Raw genomic sequence first — 19,588 nt, forward strand, 5'->3', positions numbered from 1 at the left:
CAAGTACTATACAAGAACGTTTTATGTGGAATTCGGGGTTCGAACCCCGGCCACTCCAATAATGTCTCTAGTAGCTACCATTTGAGCTACACATATGGGACATACAAGAACGTTTTTTACATTAACAAACTTGTAGCACTGTTTATTTTTCTATAAAAACTGATACCTTTGTCAAGTCTAAATTTCATCCTCAATTAATTAAGACATACTTTTAATTGTTTTCCTAACAAAAAATGGGGCTGTGTAACTTGAATCAAGAAACAACATACAGGTAGAAAAGATACCATACAACTTCAGCATGTGTCATTGATGGCGATCAAAGTAATGACGACAACATTCTATATATACATCCCATGGCCTGTTTGTATTAGATTCGGGAGCCCTTAGGATCGATCTCACTGAAAGGAGCCCCTCAGTTGTTTTCGGTAAAAGTGCATTGAATTTCAATTATGTGTTGGATTGAATCTTGGTTTTCAAACAAACAGGCAACTAGTGTATATAATAGTAGTCAAATCCAAGTTTCAAATACAAATACTATTGACCAATGTATACCTAAAGCCTCATACTTGTAAGAATAAGCTTTTGATTTCATTAACGGTAAAAACATAACAGCAACGACTAAGCCTTATCATCGTACTAGGTAGGGTTAGCTGCATTGACAACACATCAAAGTACTAACTAAAGACACATTTACATTTAACAAATATGATGCTTTGAGATACATATTTCAAAAGCGGTCGGCAATTTTTTCATACCGCATGGTCAGAGGTCTGGTGCGAAAAATCATATTTCAAATTCAAACTATTCATGTGTTTCAAATGGGATGAACCCCAATCGCCATAAAAATAACATAATATTGCATATACCTTTCTTATGAGGGAAGCAATTTTGTAACTGCCACAAGTCAGACATTTATTAACTGCAAAAATTAGTTGTGAAGAAAGTTATTCTTACATATTTTCACAACTTAATGCCCCATGACTTGCATATGTCCATCTCAATGTAACACATAGTCATTTGTGACGGGTGATCATCAAAAAACATATGGGTGTTTCTAAAAACTTATTTAACCTTTTTTTTTTGCGCATCTGTCAGCAGTCACCACACTTAAAAGGCCTCGATTTAAAATGGGTAGTCCCTGGGCAATTAAATCATGACTCAGAGATCTCTCGCTGGTTTAATCTCTGATCCAGCCTTTTAAAAATTGCTATGAAGTAAATAACTGAGATTTATTAAAAACCAGGCAAGCATGCGTCGATTGTTTTCAACAAGTTTGATGATAAATAAATTAAAACAACCCAAAACCTCAACTTCGGGTTGGCCATAGTCAACGAACATGATAATTAAATAGAAACATAAGTACTTGTTTTTCTGATTTTTAGCTAACCAAGACTAATATAAATACTACTTACTACATAGCACATATTTTATACCAGGAAACCTAGCTATGTTGGAGTACTTGGGAACGAAACTAGAGTGTTGGTATGAAGCAATGCCAGAAAATCGCCCACTCCACTGTCATCAATCTTTATCAGTTGTCTAGTCTTGACGTTGTAACAAAAAATTATATTTGTAATGCCTGGAAATGATTTTAGGTTTTTTGGTGGACCGATAAGTGCTATAAAGAAAATTTGGTCGTTGATCCAGAAACGAAACATCAAACTCATGATTTGGTCATTATCCAGTTTGTGGCCGCAATTAGCTCCATAATCAAAAGGGGACTTGACAATTGACAATTGCAAGAAACTATGCGATGTGGGACTTGACAACCAACCCCAACAATCTCCACCTTGATTGCAAGAGTTCCATCTTCCGCTTCCATTGTCTATACCGACAATCATACTCCACCATAAAAAAGTATACTTCACTTGGAACTAAACCATCCAAAGATTTTTCTTCACTTGGAACTAAATCATCCCAAGAATTTCATGTCGAAACCTGCTGAAAGGTTATGGTGCAACTCCCATGTTGGCTTTCAGGAAGTTTTTCAGCCATCGACACATCTCACCACACACCTTGCATCAATGTCAACCAATGCTTGTGTGTTGTTCTGAATCCGCTAGCAATAACTTGTCCTTTTCCCATGGTATAGCTGAAATACCATAAGGACACACTTTATCTTCTATATAAGATCACCATCATCTCCCAAAACAAGGGAGACATTGCTAGCACTTGTCTCAGAGTCTTTTTCAGATACTGCTCCACCTGGACAATTTCTCTTTAAATGCCCAGACCTTCCACAATTCCAACATGACAGATTCTTTGCATGGATCTTCTTCCCATTAGTCCCACTTCTAGTTAGCAACATCGAGCTTGATGAAGTGTTTTCATCACTTTTCATCCTCCTTTCTTCAGAAATAATTTTAGTTGCAACTTCTTCAAAATTCAATTTTTCCTTCCCATACATCAAAACAAGTTTAAGATGAACATAAGAAGGCGGAAGGGACCAAATGAGCCTTAACGCCTTATCTTCATCATCAATCTCAACTTTAATAGATTCTAACTCATAAACAATATTATTTAAAGTACTAAGATGATCAGAGATTTTCGTACCCTCATCCATGCGCAAATTGTGGAATTTCTCCTTCAGCAGCAACCGATTTGAGATGTCCTTTGCCTGATACAACCCTTCAAGCCTTTCCTAGAGTTCCTTGGCTGATGACAGATTCTGCACATTCGCAATCCTTGGCTGATGACAGATTCTGCACATTCGCAAGAACATTCTTTGCCAAACACAAGCGAATTGCACTTGCAGCTCTCAAATCTAGTTCCTCCCACTTGTCAACCTCCATCTTGGAAGTGTTTCCTTTCAGCGCCTTGTGTAAACCTGATTGTATCAACACATCATTGACTTGTACTTTCCACAAGCCAAAGTTGATTCTTCCATTAAACTTCTCTAGGTCAAACATCATAGTACTTGAAATAAGACATAGTAAAGCCCCTTCTTTAGCACCTTCAGAATATCGAACCGAAGCTCTGATACCATTGTTAGGAAATAACAACACTAAAGAAAAAATAATAAACACAATCAAACCACAATAATATAATGTGGAAACTCCAAACCGGAGGAAAAAACCACAAACAGTTGTCTAAACCAACAACTAGAGAATAATCACTATGTGAAAATTATTACAACACATAGACTTCTCTCACTCTCACCCCAATGCCCCAATACAACCACACTCTCACAAAGCAAATATTTAAACTAAGAGTCAAATATAAGCTTAAAGTGCTAATGACTGGTGCAATTACAAACAAAGAACTTAAGTCCATTATATAGCTTTGATTTCCTCCTTGCTTCACAATTCTAAGCAATGTGGGACTTTCAATAGCTATTTTTTAACCTCTTTCTTTATTTAAGAAACTAGGCGATGTGGGACTTGACAATCAATCCCAACAAAGATGTAGGATTATTTTGGTTTCCCTAATAATCCAAAGTAACAAACCTGTTACAATCGGTTTCTTAAGCCTTCAATTTAGCGAGCTAATGGTTGCGAAATACAAATTGGTGAAAACTTTGAGCATTGAGGAAGTGGAAGAAAAGATGAAGATAGGTTTATGTTTTTTATGTGATAAACTTTTTACTATGGAACATCAATTGCTTCATCATACAAATATTCAAATAACAATGATGGAAATGATGACGAAATCGAAATAGTGTGTGAAAGTCTCCCGTACCAACAAATTAATTTCATTAAATTTGATGTCGTGGTACATAAAGATGAAGCTCCTTAATTGAATCACCGCCACACCACAACTCTAACCACGCTTCCTCCTAAATCAAAAGATATAGACCACTACATAAATGATCATGAACCGGAAACAAATAAGCAAATTCATGGAAATGGGAAAGGGAAAACTAAGAATGAGGGAGCGTTTGAGCAGATTCAAGGCCCAATAAACCTGGACAGTTAGAGAGAGAAGGGGATAGAGAGAGGAGAAAAGTTTGAGAGAGAGTCAGAGAAAGGGGGATCAACAGGGGAGAAAGAGAGAGAGGGATGAACACGGAAAAAGAGAGAAGAGGGAGAGAGAGTTAGAGAAAGGGGAAAAGAGGGGGAGAACATTATTTAAAAAGAAGAATATTGTGATTTTTTTTTCTTACTTGCTATATTTCATCTTCTTGTTGTATAATTTGAGAAAAAAAAACCTTGCGATAAACTGATAATAGTGATAAGAAAGTAGAGGAGTCATAACCACGTTGTTTTTGTTGTTGTGACAACCTTGTTCAGAAACAAATCTTTCATATGATTTTCGATTTCTATCAGTTTTTACTTTCTTTTTTTTTTTAGTTTGAATCTTGGGTTTGAAGGTTTTGGGAGATAGCATATTTGTGTTTGAATGTTGGATTGGAAAGTGAGATGCTTTGGAAATGTTTATCATTTCTCATATTTAGGTGAGAATGGTAGGGATAATGATGATCAAGAATAATGTTCGGTGTAATTGTAAATTTTTTATTGATATTTTTCTTAAAAGTTGGATTTAAAATTTTGGGTTTTATCGATGAATGTATGAAGAAGTTGTAGAAGAATGAGAGGAAAAAATAATATAAAATAAAATAAAAACTATTTTGGTCTTTGGCCATATATCATCGCCTCACTTGTCTAACTAATACCTACTCAACATGCTACGTGTCTCAAAAAAATGTCACATCAATTTTCTTGTAAAGTTAATGACGGGACCAAAATGAAATCAGAGAGTCGGAAACTATTTTATACTATTTTTTCAACGAGTCAAAAACAAAATCAGAGATGAGTTCCATGAATCTGAATTGTGTGGATTAGTCTGCTTCCGAGTTTCAGTTAAGGTCCCTTTTTAGATCCTCTCTAGTTTTATAGGCTAATTCATTGACCCACCCAAATTTAGCCAAACTAGTTCGTATATATAATGTCATGGTCAAAACACTTTAGAGCTTATACAAACAACTTATGTAATATAAATTAAATTTTATGCTGTAAACAAGAGGAAAAAAAGTCGGACCAGACAATAAGTTAGCCAAACTAGTGGGTATATATAATTTCAAGGTCAAAACCTTTTCCAAAGAAGGGTTTTTTGTATCCTCTTCTTCAAAAACTTTTCAATGGAAACAAAAAACAATAAGATGAAAAAAACGACGCCGTCACAGTTAGCGACGGTAGAGAGTATGAATAACTTCTCCGACGATATACTAACTCACATTATCTCTTTTCTCCCATTCAAACAAGCTATCAGAACCAGCATCCTCTCCAAGAGATGGCTTCCGCTGTGCCAGTCACTCTTCGTTCTCACCTTCGATGACAGCCGCGTGAAAAACACGAACGACTGGATTCTCTTCTGTCGACAAATCGACCAAGTTATGTTCTCTCCACGCTCTCACCAAGTAACCCTAAAATCTTTTCATCTCAAATGTCGTTCCAAACTCTGGAAAACCAAAGCTGAATGTTTCAGTTTCAACAAATGGATTGAAGAAGCAAAACGACGCCGAATTGAGGAACTCAATTTAACCTTATTATTTGATGTTCCTTTAATACCTAACATTTTTTGTTGCTGTAAAACACTTGTGATTCTTAAATTGCGGAGAATACGTGTAGCCACCAATATGATTGATTGTTCTGTTGATCTTCCTTTGCTCAAAACATTGTATTTGTTTGATATTAGTTTTAAACACATGAATGATTTCATGAAACTTCTCTCCGGGTGTCCTAAATTGGAGAATTTAGAAACTTCATATGTTAACGGTGTTAAAGATGATGGAGGGTACTTTAAACCCTTATCCAATTTGATCAAGGCTAGTATTAGTTTATTCGAGGTTCCGTTTAGAGCTGTTTATAATGTCAAAACTTTAACCATATTCGAGGTATGATATTTGATATGATGCATTTTTGTTTTTGTGGGAATGAGTCTGATAATTCAGAGTTCGACTGTAAAGTTTGACCAAGAATTGTTTCCACCAGGAATACATTGACAATTCCAGAAGATAAATTAATTGAATGCATTGTTAGATAATTTGATTTGTTTGTCTTTATGATTTTTATAATATGCAGTTGGGCAGAAATCTTGGCAACGAAGGAACCAATTCATATTACAAAGCCTTGCCCGTGTTTAAAAACTTAACAAAACTTCAACTAGAATGGATTCAAGGCACCCATGATTGGGATGAGGTTGTGAAAATGCTTCAAAATTGTCCCACACTTCAAACACTTGAAATTGAAAAGGTTTGTTCGTCAGTTGTCACATCATAGGATAGTTAATGGTTTTTATCTGTTCTTCTCTTTTGTTCAAGTATTTTTACAAATCCTATTATGTCTTGGATTGACAGTGCCGGCAGAAGTCAACAACTATAGAGGATTGGAAATACCCGGATCATGTTCCTGAATGTGTTTCCTCTCATCTAACAACATGTATAATTATGAATTATGAAGCCGTGGAAGCTGATTTTCGGTTTGCAACATATATTTTGCAGAATGCCATGCTTTTACAAGTTATGAAAATCCGCAGTTACCTTAACTCAAATCCAATGGCGAGCCCCCAATTTTTAGAAGATTTAACCTCCTGTCCAAGGATTTCTCCCACATGTAAGCTGTCATTGTTATGAGTTCTAGTTCCTAGATGTAATGTCTGGTGTTTTGGTTTGTTTCTATACAAATCAATGGTCCACCAAAGTCTAGGGTGCACTTGATAACAATGTAATGTACGTTTCGCATAGCATTTTCCGTAAACAAATTGCTCGAGTAGAACAATTTTTGGCTACTATATATTATGTTATGTACATACTTGTTGCATTTGTGGCATTGAATATTTGATTTATTTTGCAAAGAGTTATTAGCTCTTTAGTTGCGGTCTACCTTCCTTTGCACAAAGAGTTATTGGGATGAGGTTGTGAAAATGCTTCAAAATTGTCCCACACTTCAAACACTTGAAATTGAAAAGGTTTGTTCGTCAGTTGTCACATCATAGGATAGTTAATGGTTTTTATCTGTTCTTCTCTTTTGTTCAAGTATTTTTACAAATCCTATTATGTCTTGGATTGACAGTGCCGGCAGAAGTCAACAACTATAGAGGATTGGAAATACCCGGATCATGTTCCTGAATGTGTTTCCTCTCATCTAACAACATGTATAATTATGAATTATGAAGCCGTGGAAGCTGATTTTCGGTTTGCAACATATATTTTGCAGAATGCCATGCTTTTACAAGTTATGAAAATCCGCAGTTACCTTAACTCAAATCCAATGGCGAGCCCCCAATTTTTAGAAGATTTAACCTCCTGTCCAAGGATTTCTCCCACATGTAAGCTGTCATTGTTATGAGTTCTAGTTCCTAGATGTAATGTCTGGTGTTTTGGTTTGTTTCTATACAAATCAATGGTCCACCAAAGTCTAGGGTGCACTTGATAACAATGTAATGTACGTTTCGCATAGCATTTTCCGTAAACAAATTGCTCGAGTAGAACAATTTTTGGCTACTATATATTATGTTATGTACATACTTGTTGCATTTGTGGCATTGAATATTTGATTTATTTTGCAAAGAGTTATTAGCTCTTTAGTTGCGGTCTACCTTCCTTTGCACAAAACTCTCATTTCTGATGTTAAATGCTTGATCACTCGTGTCACTTGACCTTTAACTCATTTGCATTTCATGTAACTCCAATGGTGCAAATAATTCTAGGTTGGAGCTTTAGATCTTTTGACTCTTGAATTACTATACTGCATACTTGAATCAACTTGTTGGTGTTTGCATAATTTTCTTCATGACTTCTTTTTCTGTTATATTATCGCTGTTATTATTTATTTCATTAACCAATGTATCCATTCATGAAAAATTATCATGAGTAATTTTCATCTTTCCAAGTTTCATTTGCTGTTATAGCATGGAATTTTTTTTTCAAGATTTGGTAGCTCCACATATTTACTTGTTAAAAACAGCTTTTTAGTCAATTTTTGGTTTGTTCTTCTTCTGTTGGTTGTTGCTTCCACCACTTGCTATATATCCTCTTTATACAACTAAGAATTGGTTGTTGCTTATTTTAAACTTGCTATATATCCTGTTATATAATTACTCTAGACCCTTCATATTGCATGAACTGTCCTTTTTCCTTAATAATTAAGCTTTGCAAAATAGTTTCAGTCGAATAACATCTATGTTTTTTTGGTCTATAATTTCAATTTAAACGCTTCTGCAACTACTTTCTCCAAAGTTAGAGGGTGGTATGTAGAGGAAGATACAATTTTTTTGAATGGATAGAAGAAGATACATTAATGGCAGAGGAAGTCAATACCCTTTGGTGGTAGCTTCTACTGTGACAACCTAACTAACTACTCAAGTATGAACCACTTAAAAATATGTCTACTCAAGTACGAACCGCATATAATTAATTTGATTTGTTTAAAAAAGAAAAATTCAAACTAAAGCTTCAGAAATACCATCTATGCTAGTGAAGATGGGGGCTTCTGTTAATGTAGGGAGCTTGTATCACTGAGATGTATAGTGTGCATCTTGCAGTTTGGTGTATTTTAGTGTTTGGTGAAGAATTGGAAGTTCATTGTTTGGTTTTTGTAGTGATTATGATATTGTTTGTTGGGCTTTCATAAGATTTTATGTTTTGTTTGAAGTAATTTGAACTCTGGATGTATAATGTTTTCTCTGGGCATGTCTTATGCCTTCCTTTGAGTTTCCATCATAATAATAATTCCTTTTGCTTTTGCAATAAAAATAAAATTTACTATGTAGTTAATTGTTTTGCTCTGCCTTCCTTTGAATTGGAAGCAGACTACTGAAAAGAAAACATTCTATTGCCGACACTGAAACCTCCAGTTCTGGTTCCTCCGGTGATTTATATATATATATATATATATATATATATATATATATATATATATATAGGGGACACTTCAAGTGAGAGGAATGTCTTATTGTGAGAGATGAGAGGATGGATTTATGACCATCGGATTCAAATCAACGGTTGGATTTAAATAGTCACCAAAAGATGCACATGTTGTTTGTTTGTATCACAGTTTGTGACCTTCCTTTACTTCTTGATTTCTGCACAGTGAAATGAAAACAAAAAACCCAGCAACAGTGCCAAATAAGCAGTATCTTTCCGTTAATCGTAAACCATGGGTATAACAAATTGGGTATTGAAGTTTTTCGATTAGAAGAGCGGAAGATCCCCTTTTGAAGGCCATCACCGCCATCAAATAGGGTCGTGTTAGTCTGTTGTCATCAACCATATTTCGCCGTTGCCGAACCTTTTACTATGGTTACCAATTAGTTTTCACCAAAGATTCTTAAGACTTTTTGCTGGTTTTCGTAACCATGGGGAATGAAGACAGGTATTGCAAATTGAAATAAAAGATTAGAATGGGAAAGATGATTTCCACACAGATCCAAAACTTATCCATTAAATAATAGTAATAAAAGTGATCAATTCGTCTTAATTTTACAGCAAGAACTGGATGTGAATTTGTATGATACAGGAAGATGGTAGAACGGAGGAAGATGATGCGCGCCTATAAACTACAGAGGGAGGATTTTATTTTTTAATGAGGAATTAAATCAGAACCATTTAATTTAATCCAAGGGTCTTTATTCAATCCTCTCATCTCTCACAATAAGACACTCCTCTCACTTGAAGTATCCCCTATATATATATATATATATATATATATCAATAATCTTGCATCCAAGTTTGTGGTATCAGAAGCAAAAAAGGAAAGAAAAAAAAAATGTAGTGGCAGTCCATGGTACATTTGTATCTAGGGCAAAAGTAACTTATTGATGTGTGAAGTGTTATGATTGGTTTTATTTTTCTATTTTAAAAAAAAGTTTATAATCAAACTTACTCTTCATTTTTTTAACTCCCTTCTGAATCTCTAGTTTATTATTACTTCTAATCACATTTGTTTTGTGATAAAACTTAATTTAAAATTGAAATTCAATAAAATCATCGAGTCGTATTGTTGCCTTATAACCATGATATCATTAGTCATATTGACTCATATTTATGCTACCAAAACTTAATAGCTCTCATTGCATTTTGTTTGTTCTCGGTAATTTATTTCATTCCATCTAAAAACATAATTAGTCAACTCTGATTATAAATCTAAAAGTGTAGCCTACTTACACATTGTTTGTTATACACTTCAAATGGTTTCTATCACACAACGGTTCTCTTTTACATTTTCCCCTTTGCAATCAATTGACAATCCATAAATCTCTTCGGAATAAACAACTTGTATGCTTCATTCCAATACTCAAAGTCTCTTCCAATTAATTATCCATGCATTTACTATCACTTTGTTTTCGGCATGTATTGTGTACCCTTTAATCTCACAAGTTTCTTTACATTCTCTAGGGAGAAAAGGAGGAAACAGAGGATGTAATCTCAATGTTTCTTTGACGTCTACTTTGAGATATTGTAGTTTATGAAGACAACTTACGTTGTTATATCCTTTGCTTCCAAACTTTTCTCTTACTTCTTGTTGAGCTTTAATCATTAGTGTTGGATTTTTCATCATTTTTGAAATCGACCACTCTATAATTGCAGAGATGATGCAGCACTTCTAGCAACAAACATGTCCTACAACTTGGAAATAGCTCTTCTTTTTTTTTTATTATTAAAAGGTCAAAATGGTACAAAGATGACATCTAAGACATTCCAACTATGTTGGCATCCTAGGAAGCCACTTAAGAAGTACCCTGATTGTGAAGAATTTACTTGAAAATTAGGAAATCATGTTTTCGGAGGTTTCATGTTCAAGCTCAAGCGAGAGATACTGATACCCAGACATGGGAGACTGACTCAATTTTGCCAAGCGTGGGAGGCTTAGTGCCTAGGCGCAATGAGCCAACCTAGTGAACAAAAATATGATTTTATTTATTTATTTATTTTTTTAGATGTTGTTTTATTTTAAATAAATTTGTTCATATTTTAAGTCGGATGAACAATTTTTTTAAAAATGATGATGTGAAATGTTTTAAATGACATGTCATACAATTTGATGATTTAAAATCATCAACACCCATGAAATAAAAATAAAAATGTCCCGTGAGCTTAACTCAATTGGTATGACATTGCATTATATATATGCAGGAGGTCGGAGTTCGAACATCGATCATCCAACTTATTCACATTAAGAGTGAAATTTCTAACCATCAGACTACTTGATAAAAAAAAACCCTAAAAACTTCAATTTAGCATTTTTTTAGTCCAAATATTCGAATAAGTGACCAAAACTTTGTGGGCGAAAAAAATTGAAGATACAAATTATTGTTAAGCCAAAAAAATATATAGGACCCTGACATATTTTTGAGCTTATGCAAAATAACTTATTCAAATAAATAAAATTTTATGTTAATTTATATGTTTCCACCAACGAAAATTTATTTTTTCATAAACTACTTTAAAAAACTTATAAAATACATAAAAACTTATTTATTTGCATAATTTATTTTACGTAAACTAAAAAATATTAATCCAAAGAAAATGAAAATCGATTTTAGAAAGAAAAAAAGAGAAAGAAAAAAGAAAAGTAGTACTGTTCTAAGTTTTGAGTCCATGTTAAAGAGAACACTATGACCCGGCCCATACAAGATCCACTCGTACATAATAATACTAACCCTATTTCCAATCGCAAAACCAAACTTACACACTCGCCGTTTACCCTCATTCTCTTCACCGTTCCCCGCCGCAACTAAAAAATGGGACGTGTTATCCGTGCCCAACGTAAGGGTGCCGGTTCCGTTTTCAAATCCCACACCCACCACCGCAAAGGACCAGCACGTTTCCGTAGTCTCGACTTCGGCGAACGTAACGGTTACCTAAAAGGAGTTGTTACCGACGTTATTCACGATCCAGGTCGCGGTGCTCCACTTGCCAAGGTTACTTTCCGTCATCCTTTCCGTTACAAGAAACAGAATGAGCTTTTTGTTGCTGCTGAAGGTTTATATACCGGTCAATTCATTTACTGCGGTAAAAAAGCTACTCTTGTTGTTGGTAATGTTCTTCCTCTTAGATCTATTCCAGAAGGAGCTGTGATTTGTAATGTTGAAGGTCATGTTGGTGACCGTGGTGTTTTTGCTAGAGCTTCTGGTGATTATGCTATTGTTATCAGTCATAACCCTGATAATGATACCTCTAGGTATTTTTTTCTTTCTCTATTTAGGGTTTATGAGATTTGGAAAAATTATTATAAATTATGTTTGTTTATTATTTTTTTTTTTTGGATTAATTTTAATATTCATGTTATGTTATACTAGTGGAAATGATTGATATTGTTTGTTATTGTTACATTGTTTAATTAGATTTGTTTTAAATCATATATAGGTTCTTATTTATATTGTTCTATAGATTAGATTAGTTATCTAAATATGTGTTATCTGTTTAATTTTAGGAGAAAAAGGTGAAATTTATTGCCTGCAGTAGCAAAATTAATAATTTCATGTTTGTAATTTGAGTTTTAAACTTAGTTTGTGCATCTTGAACTGTGAACTGTTAGTTCTCAATGCAGAAAAGGCTTGATTTGATTTTGGTACAGCATACAATTTGATTCGATAAATGCATAATTTTGTATTTAAATGTAATTTGATTTGATTTTAGTTCTCAAGTGAGTTCTCAAAAGTATTTGTTTTGATGACTGAATTGAAGGGAAACATGTATTGGGATTTTTGAGGAAATGATATCATATTTGTTACTACATTTTTTAGGATTTTGTTTTGTTATTTAGTTGTGTATAATTGAATAGTAATGTTTCTTGTTGATTAAATTGAAGGGAAATATATAGAGGGATTTTGACTAATTTTATGTTTTGAGGAAATGAAATCATCAATGTTACATTTTTTTTTGATTTTGTTTCATTATATTATACTGTTGTATATGATTGAACTTGACTGGTAATGTTGAATTGGGCTTGTTACAGGATCAAGCTTCCTTCTGGTGCAAAAAAGATTGTACCAAGTGACTGTAGGGCAATGATTGGGCAAGTTGCTGGTGGTGGTAGAACTGAGAAGCCACTTTTGAAGGCTGGTAATGCCTATCACAAGTTTAGGGTGAAGAGAAACTGCTGGCCTAAGGTTCGTGGTGTTGCTATGAATCCAGTTGAGCATCCCCATGGAGGAGGTAATCACCAGCATATTGGTCATGCAAGTACCGTCAGACGTGATGCTCCTCCTGGACAGAAGGTTGGTCTCATTGCTGCCAAGAGGACCGGTCGTCTTAGGGGTCAAGCTGCTGCAAGTGCTGCTAAAGCCGATAAATAAGAAGCTTAGATTGTCAGAGTTATATGTTATTGCTTGGTTTCCAGTTTTGTTTCTTGTTGAACTGTTTTTGTGAACCATTTCCCCAAAAATTTATTGAGCTTTTGTTAGACATCATTTTATTTAAATGGGTTGCATCTATATCCTTGTTGTTTCTGTGCTTTCTGATTTATCATTTGTTTGGAATGGCTAAAATATTTTTTACAACTTGATTTATATGGAACTTTATTTAGATTGCTTTTTTGAGTGAAGAACTTCTGAGAATTGATGTCGTGCAGTGAGAAAGAACTATTTGGCATTTAATTGGCTTATATAGGGATAAAACTCCATTATCTATTATATACTACACTATGCTATTTAGCAACAATTTTCTATAGTATCATCCAAATGTTGACGCGACTGCATCAGATGCAATCTTATTTTGTCGGCGTTTCTTGTGAACCAGTAATGGTTGCATCTTTCGTACACCTCTTTGAACAGAGGTTGTGGTGATAATCACTGCTATTGTCTCTAGAATCATAAAAAGATAACTCTGGTTGTTAAACTGTGTGATATTGAGACAATAGACGATGAAGAATGATTAGGTTTCATTGTCACTTTTCTTCTTTATCTGAATATTACTCTAGCTCGTCAAGGAACAATTGACTGTTTAAAATTTAAATTGGCTTGTAACATTAATGTCGTCGGTAAGGTGGTAACCTGCAGAAGATTCTGTCTCTTGAACTGTGAAGAACAAGCCCCGGATTGTTCCAGTGTATATTACTGACTAGTTAGTAACAAAATTTGGAAATTGGAACAGATGACTTACACAAGCATGAAATATGGTAGCAATAGTGTACTGTCAATTTGGACCTTAAATCCATTGAAGCTTCAAGCTCCTAATGCTTATCGAAGAGTACAAGTTTTGTTTACTAATTGTGAATTGCAGATTCGTATGTGTGTGCACCACATATTGTATTGTTTTTGCATCCCAAGTTAAGTTCAATGAAGGTTGCTAAGGTTTTTGTTCAGTTTTGAAGTTTTTTCTTAGGAACTTAATCTAAAACCGGCAAAACAAATTTGAGAATAAAGCGGAGTTTTTTTTCTTTATTTCTTTCTTAATACTCTTTTCATCTAAAACCGTTCAATATATCCAAGGGCTGTTATAGTTAATGCAGAGACAGCAGCAGGGGAATAGGGTTTTTAGCTCCCTCTTCACACCATCGCACACCAATTTCAACCATTGTCAATTGCCTCATCGAGTTGATATCATCACTCATCTTTAATCGTCTACTTTTGCACAGTATGAGGAAAAACAAAAATAGTAAGAGGAAAGAAAATATTGATCCAAGTAAAATATTGATCCAGTCACAGTCTGCAACGATCAACGATTCCCCAGACGATATACTATGCCACCTATCAACGATTTCCCCGTCGATAGAGAGTATAGATGACTTCTCCGACGAAATACTATGTCATATTTTCTCTTTTCTCCCAACCAAAGAAGCTTTCAGAACTACCGTTCTTTCCAATAGATGGCTCTTATTATGCTACTCACTCCCCGTTATATACTACGACGACAACGTGAAAAGTCACTTCCCTCAATTCATGGACGCAGTTATGTTCTCCCCACACTCTCAACACAAAACCCTAAAATCTTTAACCCTCAAGTTTCACTCATGTAATAAGTACTTGGATGATACGGCTGGCTGTTTCCCTTTCGACAAATGGATGGAAGCTGCAAAAAGCCGGAACCTGGAGGAACTCGACATATCCTATTTGTTAGGTATCCCTTTGGCGCCTACTATTTTCTGCTGCAAAACACTAGTGGTTCTCAATTTGACCGGAATAAGTGTAGCCACTATGCTTCATTGTTCCGTTGATCTTCCTTTGCTCGAATTCTTATCTCTGTCTGAAGTTCGTTTTAAAGGCATGGAGGATTTAATGAAACTTCTCTCCGGCTGTCCAAAATTGTTGGATTTAAGAACTAGACATGTTACAGCAACAACCGGTATTACTACCGGAGGATACTTTAAACCCTTATCCAAGTTGTTCTATGCTGATATCTGTTTATTTGAGGTTCCGGTCAGAGCAGTTTCTAATGTGGAACATCTAGTCTTAAGGAAGCTATGGGTATATGATATAATGCATCTTAGTCTTGATGGATAGTAATTGTTCTTCTTTTTCTGTTCTCTTCAAGTATTTTATTTTAACAATGTACGTATATTTTGTATCTGATTGACAGTGGTGGAATTTGAATTTACCAAATTCCAAGGACAAAGAGGATTGGAAATACCCAGATCATGTTCCTGAATGTGTTTCATCTCATCTAAAAATATGTAAAATTAATGACTATCATGCTGTGGAAGCTGATTTTCGGTTTGTAACATATATTTTGCAGAATGCAAATCATTTACAGTCTATGGAAATCAACTATAGTAAGAACCGAAATTCAATGAAGAATCATCAATTTATACAAGATTTATCCTCTTGTCCAAGGATCTCTCCCGTTTGCGAGTTTTCAATTAATCCCCGCTAACGATATTTCTAGTTCGTAAACGCAGATATGGTATTTTTATTAGTTTCTTTATATGCTACTACTGGATGTGATGGATCTGCTCCTTCATATGTTTTGAACATATATTTTATAGTATGATATTTTTTTCAGTATCAACACTTTGGTGTTACTATATGAATTGGTTGTTTGTTCTGTTTCAATTTAACATGTATTCTGCATTGGTCTAATTTCAATTTAAATGTTTCTCCAATTTCTTTCTACATGTTTGAGGCATGTATAATGAATGTTGATTAAGATACACAAGAGGCTAAAGAACACATTCCTACTGTTAAAAGTGTTTTGGAAAGATAATTCAACAACTATGATCTACTGACATAGACCTTCACCAGATGCGAGCTTGAAACAGCACCCATTTTAGCCAAGACATCCGCACATGCATTACCCTCACGAAGGATATGTTTAATAACCACCTCTAAATCATTAGCAAAACGATGGTGTGGTGTGATCCCTTCTCGAATTAAATTAATTGAGAGAAGAGAATCTGAGCAACAGAGTACTTTCCGATAACCACTATCCCAACAAAGTTGCAATCCGTATAACACTGCCATGATCTCGGCAAACAGAATGTTCTGTTGTGCAGCAACACTATAAAAACCCCAAATAAAATTACCATTACTATCCCGCTACAGTCCATCATACCCAGCCGTGTTGTTCGACCTCAACAAGCTCCCGTCCACGTTGAGACCGACCATGTCTTCTGCTGGTCGACACCAAGTTAAGTTACCCTTCGATGATAGTTACGATCCATTTCCATCCATCCAGTGAGATTATAGTTATGATATGATGATAAAACTAGTTCATTCTTAGATAATTAGTCCTTCAAAATTATGATATGATGATAAAACTATCACTTTGTTGGTCAATATAGTCCCTCCTTTGACAATGACCTCTTTTTAGTTCTTATTTATGTCCTAATCCTACCAGAGAGTAGTTCATTCAAGGAGGGACATTCTATGTCGACTTGGCAATTATTTATTTTGCCATTTTACAAATTTAGGGATACTTGATCATTTAGTTTCAAATATGAAGACAGTAATTTACTTGTACCTTAACCTTGTTTTATGTTCCGATATATATTGATTGGGCTCAACATAATATTTAGTGGGCCTTTTGTATATTGATTGGGCTTTGTTCTTCACTATTGAGAGGATTTCAACACAAATGTGCAAACAAAAAGTTGGATTTGATGAGCTTTTTGAGTTTTGGAGGGTGTGGAGGTATTTTTGGAAAGAAATTAATTTTTTAAGTAATTGTCGAAATGAAGGGGAAGATGGTGAGGCTCGTGTTATACTTCAAGGGATGTTCACACTTTAAGTAGCGAATATATGTTTTGTTAAACTATGATGTTATTGATGGAAAGTTATAACAGTTAGCCATAGATCAGTAGATACAATATTATAACATATAAAAAGAATGCAGTAAATGTGTACCTTGTATGATGAAGAGATTTTGATCTTTAGAGAAGAAGAAGTTAAGGTTGAGAGTTCTTCTACCTCTCACTGATGAGATTGTGTACTGTCATATCTAACCTAATGGGATGATTAGTGTATATATACTCATCATGGAGGAAAGGATCACTCAACGGACTTATTATGAGAAATGACTCAACCCATTACGATTTGTTTCCAAATATATATAACCCATTAATAAATATCCTTTTAATTACAAATTTTAGTGCAATAATATAACTAGAATAAAAAAAAAAATTCACTACTTAATGTGCAAATTGAGCTCGCTACTTAGCGAGTGGTTAAAATTTAAAAAAATAGGGGGGCACACTAGAAGTAAGAGCGGGAACGAAAAGAAATTCACTGAAAAAAAATATTGCAATGAAGTTTAGGCTTTTATTGCTTGGCTGTAATTAGCAGGAGGTTTTTTTCAGAGACCCAAAACAAAAGATTTTCTTCTTTTTTTGCAAAATTTAGTATTCGATTTAAAGACCGACTAAATTGAGACATCCATCATGTCGTCTATTAGCGGAAGACTCGATTAAAGCAAACACAAAACTTTATATATAGAATGATCCAACACAGAAATTAGCACCAATATAATATGAAAATGAAATTTAAAGAGTAGGATATTTCAAGTCCTTAAGTTTATACCATCCTACCAATCCGTGGAGTTTAAAACAAAGAGATTTACTTGCCTAGTCGTTGGAATGAGCATGATCCTAATGGGTTGTGGTTATAGTGCACAAACTTTTTTCTTATGCACAAATAATGAAAACTGCTTAACGCGCCCTCCGGTTTTTTTTGCAACGTGCCCCCATATTTTCTCGCGCGCCCCCAAGATTTCTAGCGCGCCCCCCATTTCCAATTAAATAATTACTTTTGTTCCTTTGAAGTACATACTATAAGAACCCATTTTAAATTAATTGTATTGGATGATTATATAACCATATTTTAATTTAAAATTAGATACTAAACACATGGTGCGCTAGAAATAAGATATGCATGGCTAATGAGTTGGTTTCTCAATTCTCTATCAGGAGGTGTATTGAGGATTACGCCCAAGTGTTAATGAAGTGCTTCTTTAAACAGAATTTGAACTCGACAAACAGGCTAGTGCGATGGAATGCTCTTGATAGAACGAACATGATTTTAAATGTGGATGGTAGCAGTATTGGTAACCCGGGAATTTCAGGCTTTGGGGGGTTGATTAGGAACTCTCATGGAGCTTGGGTCCGAGGATTTGCTGGGAATATTGGTTTCTCAAACATACTACATGTTGAGCTTTTGGCAATGTATCATGGCCTAAACCTAGTTTGGGAACTGGATATAAAATATATGATATGTTATTCTGACTCCAAAACAGCCATTAATTTGATAGAGAAACCTATCAATGAATGACACCATTTTGCAGCAATCCTTCACAACATCAAAGATCTTCTTGCTAGGGACTGGCGAGTCACGGTGGTACATACTCTCCGGGAGGGTAACGCATGCGCAGACTACTTAGCCAAGCTTGGCGCCCGAAATGTTGAAGCGTTCTTGCTGTTAGCTACTCCACCTGTTGGCATAAACCTATTCCTTCTAGCTGATGCTAGTGGAACTTGGTTTACTAGATAGTTTCCCTTCCTGTTTTGTTTTTTCTTTTTTTCTCCCTTATTGTACCAAAAAAAATACTAAACACATGTAGTGTAATGATGGTTTAATTTATCATAATTAACATAAAAGCTATTAAGTACATCTAATGGTTTTGGAGTACAACCCTCTGAAACCATTCCACAACAAAATGGTTTTGGCATGATTAAGTACATCTAATGATTTTGAAGTACATATCTCGGAAACCATTACACAGCAAAATGGTTTTGGAGTACAGATCTCTGAAATCATTCCACAACAAAATGATTTTGGCATGATTTTAGTTTAAAACTAACTACTTAAACATTTAACCATACATAATACTCTGAAAATTATCCCTATTCAATAAACTAAAATTCAATTAATCAAAATTTAAAAAAAAAAATCTAGGGGGCACGCGCGTTAAGTAATCTGGGGTATTTATGCATGATGCATAACTTTGCCCATCCTAATGATGACAGACAAATTTTAATTTAAGAGATAATTTTAATCGGTGAACTATATTGTTTGAGCATTTAATTTCAAGGATAAACATGGTGGCTTATGGATTTTTGTTGCATTTTTTTTAATCTAATGTGCTTATTGCATTTAATTTATAATAATAGTTTGAATATAAGTACGAATGTTAATTATAATGTGAAAACTAGTTAAAAATGTGGCTACTCTTACAAGAACATGAGTTGCCTCACTGAATTGCCTCATAACAAACTCTACC

At 34.6% G+C, this 19,588-nt stretch overlaps 3 protein-coding genes across 4 annotated transcripts; all 3 read left to right on the forward strand.

Moving 5' to 3' along the window:
• Positions 1-5,030: 5,030 nt before the first annotated feature.
• LOC123911469 (FBD-associated F-box protein At3g52670-like) lies at positions 5,031-7,893 on the forward strand. Of its 2 annotated transcripts, XM_045962886.1 has the most exons (4): positions 5,031-5,833; positions 6,021-6,137; positions 6,853-6,906; positions 7,011-7,893. In XM_045962886.1, the coding sequence occupies exons 1-4, from the start codon at positions 5,078-5,080 to the stop codon at positions 7,284-7,286; spliced, it is 1,203 nt and encodes a 400-aa protein (XP_045818842.1). In that variant the 5' UTR covers positions 5,031-5,077; the 3' UTR covers positions 7,287-7,893. The 2 variants fall into 2 exon arrangements, with proteins under 2 accessions (XP_045818842.1, XP_045818841.1); XM_045962885.1 differs by lacking the exons at positions 6,853-6,906; positions 7,011-7,893 and adding an exon at positions 6,296-6,807 and having other exon boundaries at positions 6,021-6,191.
• Positions 7,894-11,600: 3,707 nt separating this feature from the next.
• LOC123909801 (60S ribosomal protein L8-3-like) lies at positions 11,601-13,374 on the forward strand. Its single transcript, XM_045960710.1, has 2 exons — positions 11,601-12,119; positions 12,897-13,374. Exons 1-2 carry the CDS (start codon positions 11,680-11,682, stop codon positions 13,234-13,236), a joined length of 780 nt encoding a protein of 259 aa, XP_045816666.1. The 5' UTR covers positions 11,601-11,679; the 3' UTR covers positions 13,237-13,374.
• A 1,569-nt stretch (positions 13,375-14,943) lies between these two features.
• LOC123904450 lies at positions 14,944-18,639 on the forward strand. The gene is made up of 3 exons (XM_045954118.1): positions 14,944-15,345; positions 15,458-15,591; positions 18,279-18,639. Exons 1-3 carry the CDS (start codon positions 14,944-14,946, stop codon positions 18,637-18,639), a joined length of 897 nt encoding a protein of 298 aa, XP_045810074.1.
• The last annotated feature ends 949 nt before the right edge of the window (positions 18,640-19,588 follow it).

This window comes from Trifolium pratense, linkage group LG2 (assembly GCF_020283565.1).
Source record: "Trifolium pratense cultivar HEN17-A07 linkage group LG2, ARS_RC_1.1, whole genome shotgun sequence".
NCBI lineage: Eukaryota > Viridiplantae > Streptophyta > Magnoliopsida > Fabales > Fabaceae > Trifolium > Trifolium pratense.

What these genes read in the sequence shown, in the direction of transcription:
- LOC123911469 (XM_045962886.1), top strand. Translation starts at nt 5,078, where the DNA reads ATGGAAACAAAAAACAATAAGATGAAAAAAACGACGCCGTCACAGTTA. An exon ending in GCACCCATGATTGGGATGAG is followed by an intron (nt 6,138 to 6,852) that starts GTTGTGAAAATG and finishes TATTGGGATGAG; the next exon opens with GTTGTGAAAATGCTTCAAAA. An exon ending in AAACACTTGAAATTGAAAAG is followed by an intron (nt 6,907 to 7,010) that starts GTTTGTTCGTCA and finishes TTGGATTGACAG; the next exon opens with TGCCGGCAGAAGTCAACAAC.
- LOC123909801 (XM_045960710.1), top strand. Translation starts at nt 11,680, where the DNA reads ATGGGACGTGTTATCCGTGCCCAACGTAAGGGTGCCGGTTCCGTTTTC. An exon ending in CCTGATAATGATACCTCTAG is followed by an intron (nt 12,120 to 12,896) that starts GTATTTTTTTCT and finishes GGCTTGTTACAG; the next exon opens with GATCAAGCTTCCTTCTGGTG.
- LOC123904450 (XM_045954118.1), top strand. Translation starts at nt 14,944, where the DNA reads ATGGAAGCTGCAAAAAGCCGGAACCTGGAGGAACTCGACATATCCTAT. An exon ending in TAGTCTTAAGGAAGCTATGG is followed by an intron (nt 15,346 to 15,457) that starts GTATATGATATA and finishes TCTGATTGACAG; the next exon opens with TGGTGGAATTTGAATTTACC. An exon ending in GCTGTGGAAGCTGATTTTCG is followed by an intron (nt 15,592 to 18,278) that starts GTTTGTAACATA and finishes ATTCTCTATCAG; the next exon opens with GAGGTGTATTGAGGATTACG.